The sequence below is a fragment of the Rhipicephalus sanguineus genome, chromosome 1 (assembly GCF_013339695.2).
Source record: "Rhipicephalus sanguineus isolate Rsan-2018 chromosome 1, BIME_Rsan_1.4, whole genome shotgun sequence".
NCBI lineage: Eukaryota > Metazoa > Arthropoda > Arachnida > Ixodida > Ixodidae > Rhipicephalus > Rhipicephalus sanguineus.
In genome coordinates, this window is record NC_051176.1 from 312,157,941 (window position 1) to 312,179,346 (window position 21,406).

General features: G+C 47.2%; 1 protein-coding gene across 1 annotated transcript in view; it reads left to right on the top strand.

The window, feature by feature from the left end:
- Positions 1-21,406, top strand: part of LOC119379432 (structural maintenance of chromosomes protein 3) — a 661,154-nt gene that overhangs the window by 495,407 nt on the left and 144,341 nt on the right. Inside the window, exons 24-25 of the mRNA XM_049411979.1 lie at positions 1,504-1,664; positions 16,923-17,009. Coding sequence (XP_049267936.1) covers positions 1,504-1,664; positions 16,923-17,009 — 248 coding nt within the window. The remainder of the gene's footprint in view (positions 1-1,503; positions 1,665-16,922; positions 17,010-21,406) is intronic.

Here is a 21,406-nt window from a genome sequence, read left to right on the forward strand (position 1 = left end):
GCTGCCACGCCAGCAGACGCTACACAGAGCAAACGTAAAACTCCCCGAAACTCAGCCCGTTGGAGAGCGTGTTTGGCGTCTTTTCTTGCGTGGACATTTTCGCTGTTTTTATTGGAACATCAAGAACACCTTGCTCATGCAAGTCTACAATGTATACAGTACGTGCTGAGTGGGCTGCGGAAGCAACCTCGTCAGCTACATACGCTGTTACATTTGTAAAAAAACGTCCTCGCTGTAGTACTCGTGAACCGTAATTGCAGTGCAGCTCGCAAAAGAGTGAAACGATGTTTTGTTGCCCCATATTACAAGTTGTGCACAAAGCTTTGTGAAAGCTCATCATTTCAAGATGAAACGCGTAATAATTAGAGTACGCTTTACGGGTAGTTTCGCGGAACGTAATTTTTGTTTCACGAGAGCCCTTACAATCATGCGTCTTGCTCACAAAAGCGTGCTATCAGGGAGTATCGCCTGCAGTATCGTTCATCGATCCCTTTTGGAAGCTATCTGCGCGATTTTAATCTTGTAACGATGATGCTTTACAAGCGAAACTGAGCTATTAATTAAGCCGAGTTAAGCTCGAGCTAGCGCTACGCCTGCAACGTAAACGACACTGGTGCGAGTACTGTTTACTTACGTGCCAATATGTGTATTATTCAGTAATACTGATAGTTGGGCGAGTTGGTATGGGTTCATGATTTAAACTCGGCGCAACGGACACGATATACAAACGAAGAATGCACGAGGGCGTGCGCTGTCCTCGTGTATTCTTCGTTTGTATATCGTGTCCGTTGCGCCGAGTTTAAATCAGGATGTGTATTATGTCCAGCTGGATGCGTCGTGTCCAAATAAATCTGGGGACATCAAATACTGAAATTAAAGCACGAGATTCTGGCCAGCTGTTGAGGAACAGTGTACCATTTATTACCTTTTGAAAACGAGATCTTGAAGGCGTGGATACCATCAAAAGCACTAAAGTTTAATACTACGTTGAAAGTGGCAAAGCATGCTGATTGCTTGTGCTTGAAAGCACTACCTTGCACTACATTTTCGTCAAAGGAAGCGCTCAAAGGCATGAAGTGCACCCCCACAAAAAGCTCGCGCTTGCGAGCTTTTTAGCTTTCTCAAACTGAAACTGAGGCTGTCGGTAATGAGGAGCCTGTAATTAATTATTTGTCGCGTGCTACACCAAACGATGTGCCGTATTAGTATGACTAACAGGGCCCCAGCAACAGTACCCCTTTACGCCACAAAAAAGACTTCCTAAGAAAAGCATGAATGTGGAAAATATGCACAAAGGGTTGCACTTCTGAAATTGCAAAGAAAAAAAAAATTCGTTTTTTTTTTATATTTTGCCCTACCCTATGCCCTTGAATTCTTAGATGATTTTGAAGGGCTTCCAGAGGCACTGGACTCTCTAAAGGAAGAGTGGAGTTCACCGAATTGCTGATGTTCCCGGTTCTTTGTTGAAACAACTGATATGTTTGAGCATTGTGTTTCTTTCAGCACTAGAAAAGCAGGTGGAGGCTAACACCAAGGAACAGAAGGACCTGCAGTCTCAGCTAGAGCACTGGAAAAGCCAGGAACGCGATTGGCAAGAGCGGATCAATGATGACGCCAAAGACCTCGAGAAAATGACGAGCCGCCAGTCAGTGCTGCTCAAGAAAGTGAGTTGCATGTTCTTTTATTCCTTTATGATGGAATTACACAGCAGGTCAAACTGTCTGTGGTTGGTGGCCCAGTCAAACCCCATGGCCACAACATTTCTGCCACAATTAAGAGGTTTATATTAGCACCAGCTGCCTCAGAAAGCAATACAGTTGAACCTCGGTAATTCCAACTCTGAGGGGATAGAAAATCTGTTTGAATTTACCGGAACTAGTGGGGGTCCCTTTCATTAGCGGTACAGCTCACAATACAGTGGAACTGCATTACATAGCACCAATTACATTGCTCGTTGCTATGTTTTCAGCAAACTCATTTTTGGCCATTTCCCGCATAGCTCTCATTGAATCCAATGTGGTCGGAACACCACTGTTTCATCGCAACAGTTTAGGTGCGATATACTGCGAGCTGGCACTCCGAGCTGGTGCAAGTGGCGATGGAGAGCGGCCCTGTTGACTTTTCTCGCAGCTTGGGCTGGCTTGACTATGGGATTAGCCGCACAATGTCACCCATGATGTGTTTTCAATTCCTGCCAGCAAAAAGCATGCACACCGAGATCTGTATTTCGACATCGCGGATATGACACCGCACTGTTAGGAAAAGTAAAGCCTCTGAGGTAGGCAGTGCTTGTTGCCATCTCATTGGCGCTGATCATTTGTCCATGCTTCCTGCGATCTTCTTGCACTGTATTTCTATTTTTGTCACGGTGGTCGTGCAAGCGTGCTGTGCCTGCTTAGTTCTTTCATGCCTCCAACTGTTGGTGCCATTGGAATTGCATACAAAGCTTACTTTTCTCCGGATGACTCCACTCTCGCCTCCATGGCTCTATCTTTCGACGATATCTGCTGGTGCGTGCAGCAGTGACCAAGTTTAGGAGCCCATTCAAGCCCATGGCAGAAGGAAAGTTACGACGCCCAACCAGATGCGCATACTTGTCCTCTTTCTTTGTTGCACTTAGCGCGTGCTCCCTAAGTGAATCATTGACGCATCTTTCGCATCTGGTCGCGCACATTTCTGCATGTGGGTGCGAACTGATTTTCCGTGGCACCAGCATACTAGGCATATGCACGAGCACCTCATCTCGGCTCACTTTAGAAGTGTTTTTTATCAAAAAGAACACTTATGCATGCATAAGTGAGGCTTCGGTATCCTTGCATGCTTCTGAATTTGAATTTCTGCAAGGCTCCTTTTGTCATGCATAGCTCTCACGTGCACCTTGTTATACGGCAGGTGTTATCGCATATTCGCTTACTGTGTTATATTTGATTTTTTGCTTTGTTTTCAATGCGATGTTGCGCATGCGCAACATCGTAAATATATGTACCGTATTTACTCGATTCTACCGCGCCCTCGATTGTAACGCGCACCCGTTTTCCGTGAGCAAAAAAAAGAAAAAAAGTAAAACATGGATTGTAACGCGCACCCATTTTTCGTGAGAGAAAAGAACAAAAAAAAAGTCCGTAGGAGTCAACCTCCGCACATTCCGAAGAGCAAGTATTTGGGTTTTAAAGAATTGAAGTTTCAAAAAATAAAACACAGTCAAACAGCGGGCCTTGCCGCTAAACTGTCACCACTACGGCGGCGATACGAGTCGCGTAATGGATCAGTCCTAGTCGCTGTCAGACAACACCTTGTCGCTGTAAACGCTCTTCGATATCGGGAAACCGGCCCTGCTTTGGTCCACTGAAACCTTTTCGTGAAGCTTTGCTGTAAAAAATCTTCTGCTTCTGTTTGCGCCAGTCTCGCCCGCACGTTTCGGGAACTCCGAACGACCGCGATGCGGCTCGATTTCCGTCCGTCTCTGCACATGTAATAACTTTTCTTTTAAATGCGGTATCGCGGTGCACTTGTCGAGTATTTCGAGTCGGCACTTCCATGCTGTCGATGCGAACGCAAAACGGGATGACGAGCTCCTCAGCACACGTACGAACTAAAACAATGGCCGAGGCGCGTAGGAGGCGGCCATTTTGAAATGCCGATGGCAATATGATAACTGAGTATTTTTTTTTTTTTTCGGTACTCGATTCTAACGCGCATGCGATTTTTGGACTCGTTTTACCGAAAAAAAGGTGCGCGTTAGATTAGAGTAAATACGGTATTTAAACTCGGTGGGTGTGACAAAAATGAACAGTTGTCAGTAGTGCCAGTTCATTGTCTGCTCTCCTTTGTGCTTGTCAATTTTTAGCGCTTATTCTTTTAGTGTTCATAGAAGCTGAAATTATGTATATTAAGCCGGAGCGTTCTGCACGAGATCTGCGAGGGCGATGCTCTACCAAACAGTTAGAAACATATTGTTTACTGCTTTTCATCAGTAATATACTAGAAACATGAGTTATGCTTTTTTTCTTTTTTTTTTTTAAGTTGTTATTTCAGAAAAATAGGCGACGCCGGGTTAAACAGGCTGAAGAAAACTGGCAGCGTCAAAATGTTCACCAAATCGCCACATTCGAAAAAAAAAAGAAGAAAATGTTAATATCAGTGACCGGTATATGTGCCATAGTGATGGTAGCGCTCTGCTATCTGTTTGAAAATCGCCTCTCACACAGCATTCAAATTCAGCAGGCCTCAGACGTGGTGTCCCACAAGAACGCATGTTCTTAGACGAAAAAAAAAAAGTGGCATCGTACATTAAGGCCACCGTGGCTGCGGCGAAGACACTCACAAAGTGATTGAAAAGCAGTTGCTGCAGTAGGAGTGACTGCAACAAACACCAGCCCGAGATTCCGCTTTCTCCCCCACTCCGCGTGGATCGTTTGTCCTGTTGCTCAAAAGGTCCCCGTCTCCCCTGTTGTGCCTCAGCACAAAGGCCACAATGTCGTCGACTTTCCAATAAAGAAGGATACTGGAAAACGGAGTCTTTGCCCAGCCGGCCCCGTGGGGGATGGCAGAGACAAACAATGGCGGAGTCCACACCTGCGTGCTGCTCATAGCAGCGCGTCCCAGTTCGGAGAACATGGAGAGGAGCCAACGTCTATTTGCTGCTCATACCCGCACGTCCCAGTTCGGAGAACATGGAAGGGAGTCAACAGCTGCAACCGGCAGAGGGCCAAGAGGACAATGGACGGCTGCCCGATTTAAGGCCGTGCCCGTCCGTGGTTAGGGAGTCGAACCGAGTCGAACCAGCCGACGTGGTCGGGCCGGCAGTCATGTTGACTGAGAGCGAAAACATGTAAATAGTCTGTACATAAAATATTTCCTTCTTCATCTTGTCCTTCCTGACTGTTCCGAGCACGATGCACACCCGTGTTCGCACCGGCCACGCAACCCGAGTTCCAACAGCGGTTCCAGAGGTGGGATACAACGACGCGTATTCCCAGCAGCGAGCCTGAGGGACGACATCGGACCATAACGGTGGCGGTAGCGATAGGCCACGCCACCTCAGTTGTAACAGTGGTGGCAGTGGTGGGATGCCAGGACCCCGTATTCTACGCTGCGCACCAAAGGGGGCCTACCTCATTCAAAACAGTGGATGGCAGCTGGGTGGGATCGGCCAGCGTCAGCTACCCCGGTGTAATGAGTGCCTGAAGTTTACCTCTCTTATTGCCAGACCTAGCTAGCCCACGTCATTGTTAGCAGGTTTTGACTTTTGTTGTAGGCTGGTAACTTTGTTTGGTCTGCCAAGAATTGGATGGTCTGACCGCTTAGTTTAAGTAGAGGGTAAACGAGGCGGAGTGCAGTGTCAGTATGGACAAGTTCAGTGTGCAGGACCTCCTTGAAATTTGCAAGGAGTTTGGCATTTCGGTTGGCTGTGTTAAACGGAAACGGCAGATCTTCCCGATTATGGAGGCAGAGAAGGTAACTGTCGAGGAGGCCCAGGAAGCTCATGAGAATATTTGAGCTAGAAAAGAGGAAATAGATAAAGAGAACAGAGAGATAAAGGAAAGAGAAGAGAAAGCTGCCAAGAGGCAACATGAGTTGAACCTAAAGGAACTGGAACATCAGATATCCGCCACAAGCCAGGTTCCCATTGTGAGGGAGTCCGTAAGGATGGAAGACCTTTTGCAGCCGTTCAAATTTGGCGAGGACATCGTGCTCTTTCTTGTTAATTTTGAGCGAACGTGCGAGAAGGCAGGATTCTCTCTCGAAAGTTGGCCGCAATAGCTGCTAACTCTTCTTTCATGCGAGGCCGCTGATGTAATAGCTAGACTCAGTAGGAAGGACGCTGTATCGTATGACAAGGTCAAAGAGGCGCTGTTGCGCAAATGTCGCTTGTCAGCAAAAGCATTCCGACAGCGTTTGAGTCATACGCGCAACGCTAGGGCATCGGACGAGGGCACGCGTGGGGGAAGAGGAAAGATGGCCAACCGGCACGCAGAGTGCCTCGGACGTGGGAAAGGCTCAGTTTTAGCCTTAGTGTCAGACGGCCTGCAGGAAGTTACTGAGGTTAAGGATACGTTGTTCAGCCGCTGTGGGAGTGTAGGTTCGGCCGAGTGCAAAGGCCAAAGACAGGGGTCTCTACAGGGCAGTGGTAAAGCCCCACTAAGGGAAGAGACTCTTCAGAGCAAGCTGACTAGCTTAGAGAGCGTCGCAGCTGTCGTTCAGTCACAGGCCATAACCGACGATGACCGCGAAAGTAGCTCAGTTCAGCCGTTTGGAGCTTTGACTCCACTGAGTTCCATACATGCGAGTACGAGGAACGAGGCGCTAGAGGCGGAGGCCCGTCATGAGGCGCTTGAAGACGCGGAGGCGCGTCACAAGGCGCTAGAAGAGGAAGCGCATCAGAGAGAGCGACAGGCTGAGGCACGTGAGGACGAAGCGCGTTGAAAAGCGCAAGACGAGGCGCGCCGCAGAGACCCAGAGGTCGAGAAGCGTCACGAGGCGCTAGAGGCTGAAGCCCGTCGTGAGCACGCAGAGGCGCGTCGCAAGGCGCTAGAGGAGAAAGCGTGTCGGAGAGAGCGAGAGGAAGAGGCAGTTCGCATAGCGCAAGAGGACGAGGCGCGCCGTGGAGACCAAGAGGTCGAGATACGTCGCGAAGCGCCGGACGCAGAGGTCGCCTTCGAAGGCCTGAGAAAAGGGGCTCTTCACAATAGTGATAGATCACCCGAAACTAGAGAGACATCTGGAGGCGAACTATCTGAGTTGGAGAGTGTCGGGACTGTCGCTGTGTCAGCAGCACAGACACCTAGCGACGACACCGAGGATAGGCTAGTTGAGCCGCCTGAGGTTTTGGCGGTGAATATCGAGGGCAGCGTACTTGCGAGCGCGTGCGTCGAAGCTGCCAGCATTCCGTGTCGTTTGGTGAGGAAAGGGCGCCGGCGAAAACAAAAGGGGAACGAAAGAGAGACGAGTAGCGGTAAGCGTGCTAAAGTGCTAGCTAAACACGACGACCGCATCTCTCGAGATGCCAAGTTGAAGGCTTGGCCTGAAATCCCAAAAAGGCGTGCTAGGACAAGTCCCAAGGTGAGAGTCCCGCGGGGATCCAGATTGGGCGCTAAATGCATCGCGAGGAAACGAATGTCAATGAGATTCAGACGCCGAGGTTTCCGCCTGCTCTCATCTTTTTCACTGCCGAGTAGAGGCAGGAGCGCAGCGAGGTGTCGCGCACACAGGTATCGTGACAAAGGCTCAAAAGTATGCACAAAGAAACGTGCAAAAAGAAGAAAGTGTCCGCAAGTCCGAAATGCAGCAAAGATCGCGACGCGTTTGAGGAAGAAGTTCGGACGTCGGCGTGAAATTGCGAGAGAGGCGCGCATTATTGACAGGTTTCTACAGCATGCGTCCAAACCGCCGAGAGAAAAGGAGGAGAGAAGCGCATGGTTCGCGAGAAGGAAGAGTCGGCGGGCAAAGGAACTCCCCGTTGTGCTTTTCGCGGAGCGTTCGATCAGGTGCGAAGCCACGTGGTCGGTAATTTTCGCGAAGTAGCAGGAGGCAACAAAGGCAAGTCCGCTTCAAGGAACGTAGTGTGGATCGACGAGGGGGTGATTAACTTCCAGGCATGTCGTACACCCCACTTGTCGAGAAAAGCTTCCTGGGCGCGACCACCGTGAGTGCGCCTGAAAAGTTGAGGACAGCTGTTAGCTTGCTATGGAATATCGGCTCAGGATTTGTTGGAAGGATTGACTGTTGATTTTAGTTTGCAATTAGTATTCCTTGTTATTTGCACGAGTATTGATGGCTTAGTTAACTGTTATTCAACTTTGTTTTCTTTAAGCGCTCTGTGGTTTTGTTTGTTAGCCGATATGCGTTGTGCAGTTAGCTATCGGAAGGTTAGTCATACGCATCAGAGCGAGTCGAGGGCTTTAAGAGATGAGCGCCTTGAATAGTGTTACGACAGCTGACTATGAAAAGAGTTTGTGGCGTTTCCGTTGCGTGTCATGCGTGGACGCAAGGAAACTTTGGGCAGTTTTCGAGTGGCGTGCGCTGAGTTAGCGTTGGCGTTTGAGGCCCGCTGTTTCCGTCACTTAGCGGGCGCCCGCAAGCGGTTGGCATATGACACGTGCGCAGTTGCGCGAAAGGCCAACGCAGGGCTTTGCGTGGGCCGTTCGGGAGCTCCCTAACAAGTCAGGTTGTCCCACGAGTTGTATAGCGGAACCTTAGGCATTAAGCTGGGGGCATGCAGGAAGGATAAGGCTTTGTGCGAGTTTTGGCAGAGCCACGCAAATTGGTTTTGTTTGTTTGTTGTTCTTTTCGCGTGCGTTCTGTGTAGGAGGGAAACGTTATCGCGAGACTCGCTCGGTTGTTTGTAAGAATTGTGACCGCAAGAGTAGAGCTAGGTTAGTCGTACATCCGTGGGGTAGAAGCTCGCAGTGGCACTAGTACGTGCAATTACAGATGTCATTTGCGAATTCAGTTCCTGATGTGGGTGCAGCATGACAGTACTCGCGGGAACATGTCTACCTTTAGTGGCGCAATATTAAGAATGACTTGTGCGGAAGCAGTGACCTGCATGGGAGTGAGCTGACGGCGTAAAATGAGGCACGTTACCGTGAGTAAAGATTTGTACGATCGCTTATTGTGAAAGAGTGGTAGCGTTGGTCGAGCGTAACCAAATTTTAATTACTTGTGTTTACTGCAGAGGCAGTAATTTTGACCTATGTAGTGTCTATATTTTCGAGGGTAATCTCCTAGCGTTATAGTTGAAAGATCTTTCAATAGAGCTCGCTGCAGGTTGAGTTTTGTTTTTGTACTACCGTATATTGCCGATTATAAGTCGACTCCGATTATAAGTCGACCCCCCAACTTGCAACCCCTTCTAGGGGGAAAAAAGTTGACTCCGAACACAGCCTGAGGCTGCGCCCATAGCTCACCAATAAGTTTTTCAGAAGAGGGAGTGATGCAAAGAAACATTTATTTGCCTGTAAAACATTGCTTGCGACTCGTCGTCGCTTGAGAGAAGGATGCAGTCACGGTCATTGCCATCATGTGAGCTACTGCTGCTGCTCGCCGTCGGAACGGGCGCCGGTGGTCGTGAACCCAATCTCGAACTGCCTCCTCAACGGCAGGGTACCATCCAGACTTCGGTCCACGAAAGGAACGGCGTGTAGCAGCGCACGCGAAGATCTTGGTGCTTTGTTTTCTCCATTCGCTCACGCACTTTTCTGACACATCAAACTTGCGCCCTGCTTCAACGTTGCTTTTCGACTCTGCGTAGAGGATCGCTTGCCTCTTGAAAGCAGCACTGTGCTGTTGCCGGCGTAGCGGTGGCATCTTGGCGTCCGTTTGGCAGCGTCGCAAATCGCGCACACCCCTGCTCGCAAGCGAAGCGAAATGCAGAAATGGCGAACAGGCGTGAGTGCAAAAAGACGCGAAGACGCTTGTGGGCGCATGTCACTGGTCATGTGGTTTAGTTCCCCGCGAAGTGTTGCCAGCCCACACGGCGCTGCCAGCTTTTCTGTGGAACGCCGATGGTTTGTCAACGAATCGTTTCTATTGTATGAAAACAAAACTGCAGGGCGCATCGCAAGGTAAATTCCTCTCTATTCATAGAGCATCGTTCGCCCTCTATCAAAGGTTTGAAATGCTGGTTTCAAGATCGTGTTTCCCAAGCAGTTCGCATTAATGCCGCGCGGCGGTGATTTTTAAACGCGCTCCGTAGTTTCGCCTCGCGTGGTTTCGCGATCGTCGTAGCAGATCGTAAAAATGTCCGGCTCCGGAAGCGGCGCGCGTGCGTTCGGAGATAGCTCTTGCTGCTACTCCGCTGCCTCTGTGGCTGATGTTATCGATGTGTCGAATAGCAGGAAATTCGAGGGTGACGACCTTTCGTCGGAGCCCACAGATAAGTCGACCTTGCGATTCCGCGTATGGGGCGACTCCGATTATAGTTCGACCCCCGAACTTTGGAAGGTCATTTTATGAAAAAAACATCGGCTTATAATCGGCAGTATACGGTAGTTAGCGTGAACATTTAAAGAAAGAGGTAGTTCATCATTGTTTTGTGAACGGTGTAAGCTTTATTTTCAATTTCAGTTCATAGTTAGTAGAACCATGTTGTGTTCTTATTGTGTTACGCTTACGCCCAGAGCGTTTAGTGGGGATTTAGCGAAGCCTTTGAGCTTCCGTTGGCTTCCTTGGTGGTTTATCTTCTATGCCTAAGCAGCTATAGTACAATTGCAATTGTTGTATTACCTGAAAGTTGTTTCTTTAACAACAGCTGAAATTGAGGTCTGTTGTTGAACTCGTCGCCATGAGATATGCACTTCTCCTTGTTTTATTTAAAGCGGGAATGTTAGTTGTCAGTAGGATTTGTTTCATTCACGTCTGGCAATTCGAGGGGGTGCGGATGGCACTTGCAGCGTTGGGTGTAGTTTGACAATGGTTGCCCTGTCGAGTTCGTCTTATCTACAGGAACCCCGAGTCCGTGTGAGCTGCGTGTTCGTGTGGAATGCCATGAACGAGAGCAGTGTTCCTGGGAGCTTCGCCTCGAGACTTGGGGATGACCCTGGTGTCCCGCCGCATCAATTCAGCCGAGCCACTTGGAGCAGCTCGTCCTCGTGATGCATTGTTTGGCGGCGGGGGTGCAGTTTTCCGTAACAGCCTTTGTGTTCAGCGTCGTCGTTTTTCTACGCTCCATGAGAGAGAGGCGCGACTTTTTTCGCGCTTTTCTGGTATCGCGGCGCTCATCACGAGACGCAAATATGCAATTGGTGGTTGGCAGGTAGTTAAGTGGTGTTCGCGGCAAGTACCGAATGTATTCATGAGAGTCTGAGCACACCAAAATGCCTGATAAGTGTACTGGAAGGCATTAAAGCTGTTTCGGACGTGGCTGTGGCAGTTTGACCACTTGAGCGGAATAAAAAAGTGTGAATTTGTTTTTTTGAACTGCCCGATTTTTCGGACTATTTTGTGGTCCCAGGGAGTCTGGAAAATCGGGCATTGACTGTAATTGTGGTTGCACACAGAGTGACAAAATGTCGATACCATTGTCCAGTAACCCGGTATTCTGCAAACACCTCCGCATATACCGGAATACCGTACACGCTAATATTCTCCATTAGAGAATTTTAGCAAGTGTTCAAGGCAGCCGGACGGTAGCTCACTAGTGTGTGTGAGACCAGATGATGCAGCACTGCATGTGTCACAGCTTTGTGAACCCTAGTGTCCAAGCTTCCCACACAGTGATGTCACTGTCCAACTCGGTGCCCAGAAACATAAACTGAAAGTAGTTCCCACAGACAATGCGATATTAAGTTATTTAATGACAATGTATCAATCTTTGACCGTGTATCATGCTTCCTGGAGCTATGAGAAACATTTGAAACAAAGAATGCGCGAGCCAAAAGTTTGATGTCTCAACCCCTTTAAGGGAACAGGGTAGGCCCTATACCTGCCGTGTATTTTGGGTGATGTTTATGTGCCTTTTTCTCCACAGCCTTAGGAGTTACAACAATTATTTTAATATTCTGTGATCAGAAGCTTTTCCTCGTCTTACTGAAGCAGATTTATCGCTGAAAATTGTAATCCTCATTTTTTGTATATTTTTTACTTTGCGTACCTAATTATCACTCAGTAATAGGTATTAGATTTCTTCTTGAACAAGAGCTCTTCCCCATACAATAATAATTCCGCTTCAGTATATTCCCTAGTACGGTATCTAATCCCGGCCGCGGCGGCTGCATTTTCAATGCAGGCGAAAATGTTTGAGGCCCATGTACTTAGATTTAGGTGCACGTTAAAGAACCCCAGGTAGTCGAAATTTCCGGAGCCCTCCACTACGGCGTCTCTCATAATCATATCATGGTTTTGGGACGTTAAACCCCAGATATTATTATTATTATCATTACTAGTACGGTATCTAAGTACTGGCCGAAATTATGCTCCTTGATACTGCGGTTGCTGAGATAAGGAACAAAAGTACAAAAAAGAACGTTCTGAGATAATCGCGTTCGAAGTAGAAAATGTGCTTTATTACAAAAGTACAATGAAATAACGGCAAATGGACGAACCCTTTCGATAGGAACCGGTCAGATACTCGTCACCAATATCACATTTTTTTTTGTATTGAGACGTCTGGCAAGCCTCTTTTGTTGCCAGCTGTGCAGCCCTGTTAGCGCGGTACTGTCGACGCAGGTCAAGGACGCATAAGCCCTGCTCTGTGTAGCGCCCTGGTGAAATTCCAAAGGAGTTCAGCACATTGACCCATGCTATACTGCCATCATTGAAAGAGAGCACACCATCAAGAGTGCATATGTTAAATGTTTTGTGTTCCAGGAAAATGTTTTTTGAGCGCTCTCCCACGCGACATGATTTAACGACTCGTTGGTGTTTTGAGTTTTCCCATGGAGGCATTTAGCAAGTAATTCTGGATGAGCTAGCTGCTCATAAATTAGGTTCATAGCCTGAAGAACATATGCTGGAAGGTGTTCCTTATGGACGTGTGGTTCACCATTCATGTGGGCTTTGTTAAATTTGCACCAGAAGCTGGCATCGTTCAGGCAAAAGCTTTGGGATGGATAGGTATGCATTGATCCCATGTGAAAATATGTGGACCAGACAGCTTTTCACGTGTCCTCCAAGCTGGCAATATTTCTTCCAAAGGCCAAACCATAAAAGCTTTGGAGCTTGTCAATAATGGCATCGCTAAGATGTCCCCGACAAGAGATTGATTTCCCGTCAGAAAGCTTGATGTTTTTGCTTTCTTTAGTTTTTGCAGTCATGTGCCCATTCTTTTCTTAACATGCCCAACGCACTCCAGCTTGCAAACAGTGACTTCTCCATACGGCTTTGATGCTTGAACTGCAAGGAATCCCTTGCTACGTAAGGAATGGGGCTGTGGCAGGCTGCCGCACAAGTTTTGAAATATTACATTTTTAGACAAAAAGAAGTTGCACTGAGACAAACAAATGACTGATTCTGGTTCAGAAGAGCCCACAGATTTCAAATTGCGCAAAAAAAAAATCATTTTTTTCAATATTTTTGCTTACCCTGTCCCCTTAAGTAGCCTGGCACTCTTCTGTACTTGAAAAACGACAATGCATAAACGAGGAAGATTTTTCAAACACTGCATCTGCTGTGCACACGCAAAAATTCATGAAAGCGACATGAAAAGCAACAGGGAGCAATCAGCAAGTTCTGCACACACAGGCTTGATACACAGCAGCTGCAACCACAGATCCTGGAGGCCCTGTATCTCTGCTTACCAGAAATGACTCAGGGATGCAACAGCTGCGACAATTGCGCCAATTTGATACAATTCCTTACTCTTTCGCTAACCTGAGCCAAAGCCGTGAAATTTGTTAAAATCGCGCCACGCTGCGCCAAAATGCCCAACCAGCTTAAAATATTCTCAGTTGCGCAATTTTGAGCGAGAAATGGAGGCCGCGTTGGTCATCTGCAGTGTGGGTATCGTCATACAATACAGACGCGCAGACTCCCTAACCCCCCGCGAAAGAAAAGGAAAAAGTCAGTTTCACCGGAAGGACGAAGCAATGAATGCGATAGCAACAAATTGTAGTGCTATACAAAGTGAGGCTGGCAGCAAACTCTTTTGTATCCGATCTCGCATAACTCTACAAAACGTTGGTGTAAGAGAATACGTCGTTTCCAGAGAAAGATACTCTTTCTGCACCTTGTCTTCGCATTGAGAGCGCAGCACGTAGCAAGGTATACGAGCCGGCCGCTGATGGCTGTCGAGATAGCGCGCGCGCCAGCGATCGCGACCGCGCCCTTAAAATCAAAGTTCAAAAGGTGCTGCTGGAGCGACAGCCCCCGCCCCCCTCCCTCCCCGAGCCTTCTCGCGTCTTTTCATGCTCATTCAAGACGGGCGGGGCGTTTCCTCTATGCTTCGATGGCAGGCTTCCCGAGCGGAGTGGTGTTGTCGCATGTGCCCTCCAAGCAACTGAGATGGGCTGGCTCGTTTGATATCTGCTTCAGCCGCGTTCATCGCACGCACTCGCGCGCTTTTACCCGCGGTAGAACATACTATGCACAGGAATATGTTATCAGTTTGGACATACGGGAGATGACTGCAAAAACTCGTCGGGAGTGTCCGTATAGTTGCTATCGCAATAGAAAAGGACAGTAGTTCCCAAATTTCCTGATGCTTGTTTTATTGCGTGCAGAACGCTTTTTAAGCCACTTTTGCCGCACTACACTGGTGTCCTGCGGAAAAGCATACTGAGATTTAGAAGGGGCTATTAGTACTAGCTGTCAGGGACACAGCACATTTTGTTCCTTAATTACTCCTTCGTGCACGCATCGTGTAATTACGAGTACTAGTATGATCGCTGACGTCTAAATAATTATTGGCAATCATTCAGAGCTGCTGTGCATGGCGTTTCTGCGGCCTTGAGAAACAATAGACAAAAGCGTATGGCAGTTTTCTTTTTTCTCTACCCCCACTTGCTCCTGCTTTACGAATCTCCCAAATTTCCAGGCTGCCAAGGTCGCAGGTCCAGATGAGCATTTCCAGTGCCTTTTGAATTATTTGACAGGTCCTGCAAATGCTAATGTGGACTTGTTCGCACTGTGGGGTGGCTCAACACACTGCTTTTATTGAAACAGCAGTGTTCACGTGCACCTTGCATGAATTGGCTGATGTTAAATGGTTGTTACGTATTTTTGTTTTCTTTTCGAAAAGTAAGCCTTCTTTGTTATACTGCTCCAAATTTGGGATTTCGGGCTAGAAAATTCAGGTTTTTTTTTTTTACAACCTTCTCCAAATTTGGATTTTTCTGCTCCAAAAGCAACATTTTGCTGCTCCAAAAATTGCTCCAAATCGTATTTCGGCTGTTGCACCCCTGAATGACTCCAGGCTGCAGCAACAAATGATGCCGCAATGGACCAGTGGGCGCTAGTACCATATGCTGTCATCACAAAAGGAGTCACATTTTCGGCTCTGGTGCACATACCCAAACAAAGAAAAACAGTTTGACTTGAAATTGGTTGCATGTGTTCATGGGCGTGCGCAGGGTTCCTCCCCCTCCCTACTAAGTCAATGTATGGAGCAGACGACCTCCCCTGTACAGGCTGAAAGCTTCGTTGCTGAACAGCTTGCTGGTTCTGCGTTCAGTGCCCCAGTTCATTGCTGGCATCCATTAGCATTTGCAAGAGAACTGTATTGGCTGCCCTGCACTTTACGCTTGCTGAGGACCTTCTTTACTCGTGGCATCTCAACACATCGGAAGGCATGACAGACACGAGGTGTAATGGAGCTAGGAACAAAAAGAGTTTGAACAGACACACTTTGAAGTGCGAACGTGAAAAAACAAAAAGGTGCATAACGTTTTCGGATTTCCTTAGCTGAAAAATCAGGCATGTGAAAGTTGCCCGACAATTTGTGATATACAGCTGACTGGAAGTTTTTTTGGCGTGTTCGCTCACTACTTGCTTTCGAAAAAACCATGTTTAAAGGTGTACTGACAGAGCCTTTCACGGGCGAGATAGCCTGTGGTGGGATCGATTCCCGTGAGCATGCATATATAATCTGCAAAATATGGCTTATAAATAGGGGTGTGCGAATATTCGAAATTTAGAATATTTTTCGAATAGTCTTTGCTATTCGATTCGATTCGCACTGGAATTTTACTATTCGAACTTCCCAAAAACAAATACAGTCAACGTCCGATTGAAAGTGACCCCTTCAGATTTTCAATATGCTTCACCTCATCACACCCCCGTTTGCGGCAAAGCTGCCTTTCAAGCTCCGTTACGGTTGAACTTTGCCAAGACACAGTCAACGTCCGATTGGAAGTGGTCCCTAGATTTTCAATATGCTTCACCTCATCACACCCCCGTATTGCGGCAAAGCTGCCTTTCAAGCTCCGCTACAGTCACAAATGTATTAACTCAAGAAAACGCTGGTTCCAAGATGGAGATGAAAGATGTGGCAGAGGTGGGGGCTCAATTATTGCTGTTTTGGACCTGAAAGTTGGGCAGGAAGTCTGAAAAATCGGAAGCTGAAACTTTTTAGCATCCAAAATTTCAGATGTTCTTATATATCGACGTTTACGAGGCAAATTTGGAACTCCGGACTTGAAGGGAGCACACCCTTGTCTGCCACATCAGTTGGGCTTCCACAGAAGTTGAAAGAGGAGGAAAGGCTGAGGAAATGGCATCTTTGCCTATCACGTGTAAAGTGTTGTCGGCAACACTTTGGTTGCACCAAATCATGTACATAAATACAATTGCTAAAATTCTTTAATAGAGAATATTAGCGTGTTTGGTATTCCGGTATATGCGGAGGTGTTTGCAGAATACCAGGTTACTGGACAATGGTATCGACATTTTGTCACTCTGTGTGCAACCACAATTACAGTCAATGCCCGATTTTCCAGACTCCCTGGGACCATAAAATAGTCCGAAAAATCGGGCAGTTCAAAAAAACAAATTCACACTTTTTTATTCCGCTCAAGTGGTCAAACCGCCGCAGCCACGTCCGAAACAGCTTCAATGCCTTCCAGTACACTTATCAGGCATTTTGGTGTGCTCAGACTCTCATGAATACATTCGGTACTTGCCGCGAACACCACTTAACTACCTGCCAACCACCAATTGCAAATTTGCGTCTCGTGATGAGCGCCGCGATACCAGCAGAGCGCGAAAAAAATCGCGCCTCTTTCTCATGGAGCGTAGAAGGAAAGGTACGGAGTATGGAGCAGACGCCCTCCCCTGTGTGCTTGCTTATGCACATGTCAACTCAGTATGACAAGGATGCTTAAACTGGAGTTTTCTGTTCAAATTGGCGCGTCATTCTTCTTCTTTTTTTTTTTTTTTGCTAGTTTTGGATTGTAACAAGAGGGTCGAGTACAAGCGATGAAAATTAGGAAAAAAGAAAAAGCTGTGTTAAAATCGAGTCCACGCCATACTTATTTTTTATTTTTCAGAAAGAAGAGTGCATGCGGAAGATCCGAGAACTCGGTTCACTGCCTGCAGATGCATTTGAGAAGTATCAGAATCTAAGCCTAAAACAGGTGAGTCTGAATCCAATGTCTTGTGGTCCTTCGAAGGCAGTAGTGTTCAGGGAGAAGCAAGCAACATGGCATTAAAGGAGCACTGACACAAAATTTTGAAGGCGACATAACTTGCAAGGTAGATTTCTGTTGACATACACACGTCACCTAAAAAAATATCAGCAGCTAATAGTATACCTTAGAACATATTTAACACAAGTTTTAAAGCATATGCTGTGCAAATGAGTATATAACGGAGTACCTCGCAACATCAAGTTGGTTTCAACGTCAACTACTATCAGCCACCTATGTCATGATGGCTGCCACAGGTGTCAACGGGCATGCAATCATGCGTGGCGTGTGCATGACTTTTTTTTGTGGACACTGTTTACAGACAAACCATAGCTGGATCCTGCCTCTCTCTAAAACTGGAACTGTGACTATGCACTATAAATATTTCTCGAAATAATTAACCATTGCGTGCTCAAGAAAATGTGGGTCATTAGCTAGTTATTACAACAGAAGAAATGAGATGCGAAATTTTTTACTCAGTACACCTTTAATGCGCATTAGAGCTGGGACAGTGCTAAAAGTTTAGCTTGGTATTAAATGAATTTAATTAAACATAAGGAAACAGTTTACCATTAGAGAACAGTGATGGGAAAGCAGAAAGTTAGGTGGGCATGAACTCTTTCATGACTGCGCAAAACTCAGCTGTTTTTGGGTAGTCCAGGAAATATCGTTTTCCTGCCACAGAAATTGATTGGTGCTAAAGTGTAGGGTTTTAATTGATAGAGGAAGAGTTGGTCTTTCCAAAAGTAATAATTTCCAACAACAAACTTATTTTGAATATTATGAAAAAATTATAAAAACAAAGAAAAATGTGACAAAGGGGAAAAAATCACAAGAACATTAAAGCTACTCTGCACTAGGTAAACATAAAAAATTGAAATATGCACTTTGAATACAAGGCCCTTATAGAACAATACTACAAGTTGAAGCTCTGTAAGAGCACACGTTATTTTTGCATAAATTATAAAATATAAGCACTAGTGCCTATCATGCCACTGCGCGAAGCAGTTTCTCGACACGGTGAAACAAAGGTTGGCTGCACATGTTTTGCTGAGAAAATTTTTTTTTCTGCTCAACTTTCCTTTCTGTAGCATAGTTTGCAGTTCTGGTACTTTCAATTTTTGTGGTTGGTGCTGGCATCCCGGAGGCTCCTTCCTGTGTATATGTTGAAATGAACAGTATACCCCGTTTGCGAACCTGCAAAAACCCATAGTTTGTATCCCCATTTGATGACTTTGTCCGTCACGTACTGCAGAGTACTAGACCAACCTTTAGATTTCACCATTTTCTCATAGATGGAAAGGTTCCGACGTGGTTGAAAAAATAGTGCCGATGAATGATTGATGTGTTGCAATAGAGAAGACATGCGGTGAAGCTTCCCTTCTCCGGATCAGAGACACTCGAGAAGGCAAGCAACGCCTTGAACATTTTCCATGGCATCACTGGCCGTCGACGAAGGCCTCGACTCCAACAGCAATGCAGGCACAGGACTTGGACGATTCCTATTTACGCCAGAAGTCCGACAAACTTGCACATCTCCTCTTCAGTGACCTCCCTCCAGGATCCGTCGCGGTGCTACGTGCTTGGCAAGCTTCGAGGGTAGCCTGCATATCGTATTCGCTCGTGTATAACTCGTGTGTTGACGCAAAGCCGCCTTCCTTGCATTACCGTGAAGCCAACTTGCGCTCCGTAATACACGTATAACTCGCACCCTGAGTTTAGCGCTAAATTTTCTGTATATTTTGTGCGTGTTATACGCGAGAAAATACATTCACTCGGTGTGCGGCCAAGTACGTCTGAGCTAGCGTGAGTTCAATAGAAAAGACAATGCATGCGCTTGCCGTGACCGAGTCATAATCAACAGATCTTCCAAACTTTTGTGTTCTATGCATGAAATTTCGCTTCCGCCATAATTCTGCAACAACAAACTTTTTCCGGCGTCCCATCAATTTCGTTGTAGCAAGATTTGACTGTACAACAGACACCTTCAATTATGCTACGATTGATGAAATATCACCCAATCTACATTAGATTACAGTGATGACTTGCTGCCTAACTGCCTGTCACCTATTTCTCTTCCACAATGTGTTCTAATGTGGAAATCATCCGTTCTTCTTGTTTGGTAATAAAACACAAGCCGTTTGCACTGTTTGCAAGTTGCAACTGCACTGCAAGTTGCAAGTTGCACTGGTTGCAAGTGTTTGCACTATTTTAGTGGAATCAAAACAGTAGCAGTTCTCATGTCAATGTAAGCTGACGTGATGATAGCTGCATGCATCTTCTGCTGTTGCCCCACCGATGAGAGCACGAGGTGGCCATGGTGCGTTCGAAGCTTTGGCGACTGCAAGGCTAAAGCGAGCGCTCGTTTGTGCGTGCAGGTGTGCGCGATGCGGGCAGGCAAGGCCTGTGCTCCTGTAGCCGGCTTTCTTGCCGCCGCGGGCGCATGTGCATGCAGGCCCCCTTCTCCTCCCTGCCTTCAAACCTCATCCAGCCGCTTGCGGGTGCCACCATGCTAACTGCACCGGCTTTATTTAAAAAAAACTGCTTTTGCATTGGCAGTGCCACTTTGGGTTGTTGCAGTAGTCTCTGAACTGCGCTTCGTTAACGTGACACGAGATGACGCCTTTACAAAAAAATTCTTGCTCCGTGTCGTTATGCTTCGAGTTCGCACCGCATATGTGAGGCCGCGCTGCATATGCAGTTCGCCCTTCGTTTTCGACGCGGTTTTACTGCGTGCGTATGGAGCAGACCTTGACGACATGCAGCTTTTGCGACTTTTTTAATGCGGACAACTGTGTTGTCACTAGTGAGGTGATGTCAGATTAGGCTCTCGTGGAAACTGTCCGCGACCACGGTGACAATGACGGATCTTCGGAGGTCGACTCGTCACGCGCTTTGCCGTGTTGCGCCGCGCTGCATGTTCACGAGACAGTGGCCTCTGAGACTGGCTCTGCCAACGCACCGTCACGTTGCTGGATCCAAACTTGGAGGCGATGGCTAGACGATGACGGAGCAGCGTTGTATTGATGTCCTACGAATGTTCAGTAACGCAGTCTTTTGCAATAAGGTGCGTATTTGGGCCGGTTGGTACATGTTCAACGATACGAGAAACAGCACGACACACGGGACAGTGAAAGAGACGGACCAAGCGCTGACTTACAACCAAGGTTTTATTCCGTACATGGGGGTATATATAGCACACGCAACATGAAAGGAAGGAGAGGAGAACAGTGACGTGGAACTTTGTTCACGAGTTCTATGAAAGCTTCTGAAAAAAATAAAACCATCATCCACTAGACAGATAGGCAATTTCCCTGGTGAGGAGCGCTAACGAAGGCACGCTCACGCACATATCACCTTTTTTGTCAATGCAAAATGCCTCATAAATCTCACGTGCTCGTTGATCCCTGTATCGCCGAAGTATCTTACATTGATCGAACATTGCATGACAGCCGCATACGGAGCTGTGCGCAGCTAGGTGGCTGCCCACAGAACCCCGCATTAGATTGCGATGTTCCCTGAGGCGGTCATTAACACACCGACCAGTTTGGCCGATGTAGCAGCGACCGCATGAGAGGGGGATTTCGTATACCGTGTTATGACAGCATTCAACAAACTTTTTGGCGTGTTTCTTGTCACACACGCGAGGCCCTCTGTCTTCTCTGTTCACCTTATTGCACATACCAGAGAACTCATTTTTTGCTGAAAAGACAACTCTGATGCCTGCTTTTTGTGCTACTTTTTTTAAACAATGAGACACCCTATGCAAATACAACAGAGACCTGCGTATTGCTTCCCAGACGGCAGATTTCCTATGGAAGAAGTTGTTTCCAAGCTTACCAAGAAAGAAGCCGACACAGCAATCTGGGCATCAAGTCGTGATTCTAGGGAATGGAAGCATCCCACCAGGCGTAAAATGCGCATTGGAAAAGAGCCCAAAATTTTGCGAACCACCGAAATTGGACCAAGTAGAGCTCTTGAGCTTGGTCAGGAACACTGCGGCAAAAGCGACTGTTGAAGATAGAGACAGGTGCATTTAAGAAGGAGTGGACTGCCTGTTGCCGATGAAGCAAGCCGGGAGCTCACGCCAAACTTCCGTCATCAAGTCGCTACGCGCCGCAGATATCAAGCTGCTTCAAGCAGACAAGGAAGGTGGATTTGTCCTTGCTCCGACAGCCGTCTATAGAGAGAAGGCGGATGCCGCTGTCACAAGCAACTTCCAGGTCACGAATGTCAAACCTTCCAAGCTCAAGGCAACGGCGGCGAAACTTTGTGAAGAGGCTGGACTTCAGAAACTGGCGTCGTCAGTGCGGTCGGCGAAGGGCTTGACCCTTTCGGTGTTCTTT